The 2,954-nt window shown below is 41.5% G+C and overlaps 1 protein-coding gene across 1 annotated transcript; it reads right to left on the bottom strand.

Moving 5' to 3' along the window:
- Positions 1-1,537: 1,537 nt before the first annotated feature.
- Positions 1,538-2,584, bottom strand: LOC122004502 (zinc finger protein AZF2-like). The gene has a single exon (XM_042559379.1). The coding sequence runs from the start codon at positions 2,582-2,584 to the stop codon at positions 1,538-1,540; it is 1,047 nt and encodes a 348-aa protein (XP_042415313.1).
- Between the last annotated feature and the right edge of the window lie 370 nt (positions 2,585-2,954).

Here is a 2,954-nt window from a genome sequence, read left to right as displayed (position 1 = left end):
GTTCTTTATATTACTATTACTATTACTTTGTATTTGTGATTGCTTTATTGAAACTGTAAAAAGTTTCTCTGCCTCTGGAAAGTGTTCGAAAAGGAGAAAGAAATTAATGGACTCATGCTAATTGCATACCTTTTTTTTTTATGCAGAGTGCATACCTTGGATGTAATAACCCTTGGAAATTATGAACCAAATAAATTCTAGTGTTCTTTATCTTTCTATTTATTTATTATTCCACTGTGTTTTAAACAAATTTGATATAAAAGAATGAAGAAATTTTAGTTACGTTATTCACCCCCTCTAGTGCTGAAAAAGATCTTACACTCCTCCCTTTGACCATGTGCTACCACCAACTGCCCTCCTACTACCGAAGTAATGTGTGAAGTCCCACTAATTTGTGTTATCTCCAGAATTCTCTTATCTTGCGATTGAGACCCTCCAACCATTGATATTTCACCATTGCCCTGAGCAATATGTTGAAAAACTAATGGAACACTTGTTGTCCTCACTGGAGTGGACATCATGGCACGGTTCCCCACTGTTCACTGCCCCTTACCTACCATCAGAAACCAACTCCAAAGGATCCTTGCTCATATAATGTCAAATCCATCAGGAAGCTCTCCCCTTCTCCGTGTAAGAAAATCTCACCCAAAGGAGGGGTATCCCCTAGCGTCGTCAAGGTGCGGCTGAAAGAAGACCATCACCCTCTTGATTTGAATCCGATGAGTAGGAGAACTCTTGCCGTCAAAATCATTGGGTTGGATTGTTATTGCTCTATTCTTAAAGAAAAGGGAGAATCTCTCTCTCTAAATGTTGTAGGTCTAAAAGAAGGAGGAGATCAACTCTTAGCATACAAAGAGGAGTTCCTTGAATCGACTGAGTAGTCATTTATTGACATTTTGATGGAATAAAATGCAACAATAAAGTAAAAAAAAAAAAAGAGTTTTACTACAAAAGCTAGAACTTCTCGATTAGGATTAGGATGGAGGAGGTATTCGTTCTGAGTAAATAGAGTTCTTAGTTTATTTGGATTTAGTCTAGTTCAACTAGGACAACTAATTAAGTTGAGAATTAAAGATTCAATTTAATTCACTGTGTCTCATTTTAAAATTATATTTTAAAACATATATTTTACTAAATTCATTGAAGATCTTTTCACATATTAAATTACAGTCTTCTTATAAAATTAATTTTAAATAATTAATTAATAGAAAAGAAAGTTTCCTCTTATTGTAATTTTAAATCATTCTCCATTCACCCTTTAACTAACAGCATTGTTATTTAAAATTGATAACTAAGTTAATGATGATAACAAAATTTGAGCACCTTAAAAATATATCCATAAAAAATATACTTCATTACTTTCCTAAACAATTGCATAATTCTTCAACAAACAGATATCTCCAAATTGACCACAAATATCAAAGAAAATTTAATCTCTTTACAACAATCGAATAACAGAGACCTTTTCTTTAACTTGCATTTTTTTTCTTCCCTTTTTAAAAAATGTTTAATCAAACTAATCAGATTAATTAATGTCTTAAAAGAAAGTAAAGAAGCGAGGAGGGCGAGAGGTGGCCACCGCCGCCGGATAAGAGTTCACCGCTTCCTCTTCCTTAGCCCATTCTGCTTCCGGCATCGCTGGCTGGTTGAGGTCAATTCTCAAGCCCTTCGCCGTCGAGCACTCAGTCAGCGAAGACGATGGCCCCGCCATCGGCCTACTCTCGGCTGTGGCTTGCCGTTTATTGCCCTCGTAGTGAGCCCTCATGTGCCCGCCTAGCGCTTGCCCCGTCGCGAACGACTTGGAGCACAAAGAGCAAGTGTGAGGCTTGTTTTGGTCTGCTGCTCCGGTGACGACGGCTGCTGACGCGGTGGCTCTGTTTTCGGCAGGGAACTTCCGGTGGGTGGTTTTGTGGCCCCCCAAGGCCTGGTAGGAAGAGAACACCTTACCGCACTCGAAACATACATAACGCGCCTTGCTGTGCTGTGTCGGTGCCAGAGATACAAACGGAGACGGCCGTTGGATCGGCGGCTGCGGCAGAAGCAGTGGAGGTCGATAAAATTGTAGTGGCATCGGGCACAATACCAGAGACAGCGCTTGCGTTGGCAGAGGCGGAGGAAGAGGAGGCAAGTCTCTGTCCGCCGGAGGAGGTGGCGAAAACGGTTGGTTCTGTTGCGGCAGAAGAGGATGTAAGTCTCTCTCCGCCGGAGGAGGCGGTGGAAGTGGCTTGTCCTGCTGCGACAGCGACGGCAGTGAAATTGGAGACAACTCTTGCTGCTGTTTTGGTGGAGACAGGGATGGCGACGGAAGCGACTGACTCCGTTTCTCCACCTCCGGCGGCGAAAGCGGCTGGCTCAGTTGCTCCACCTCCGGCGGTGAAAGCGGGGACCTTTCTTCCTCTGCCGGAGTCATCTCGTCATCGTGAATGGGCGGAGCCCTTGATAATTCCAGGAGCGCGAGGATACACTCCTCCTCGTCTTCGGTGAGCCAAGAATCCGACAGAGGCGATGGGTGGCGACGTTCTGTTCGCCTGCGCTTAGGCACCTTGAAGACGAACGGCAGAGAATGGTAATCGCCGGTCGCCATTGCTCTGTTTCTTGTCGTGGAAGAGGAGAAACAGAGCAAACGAATTAGTAAGAAAGTGGATTAAGGAGATTTTAGTTGTGTTATATTTATAGGACCAGTGGAGAATTAGTAAGAAAGTGAAAACAAAAACGGAGTGGAATTCCGTATAATTAGGAACTGCAAACAAATTAATCAACTGGATGTTTTTTTGTTAACGAATCATTCAAATCAAATAATTCATTATTTTTTTCCCTTAATAGCGCTCAAGTCAAATTACTCCATGTATCTTTTTTTTCGTCACTTATATTCAAATTTATTTTAGGAAATAATTTTATAAATCTAGATCAGAGTATATAAGGCTAAATTAAAAGGTGCACTAGTTATAGTTTTC

Source organism: Zingiber officinale, chromosome 7B (assembly GCF_018446385.1).
Source record: "Zingiber officinale cultivar Zhangliang chromosome 7B, Zo_v1.1, whole genome shotgun sequence".
In the NCBI taxonomy this organism is placed as follows: domain Eukaryota; kingdom Viridiplantae; phylum Streptophyta; class Magnoliopsida; order Zingiberales; family Zingiberaceae; genus Zingiber; species Zingiber officinale.
Note: the sequence above shows the minus strand (reverse complement) of the source record. Positions and strands in the feature narration are given on the sequence as shown.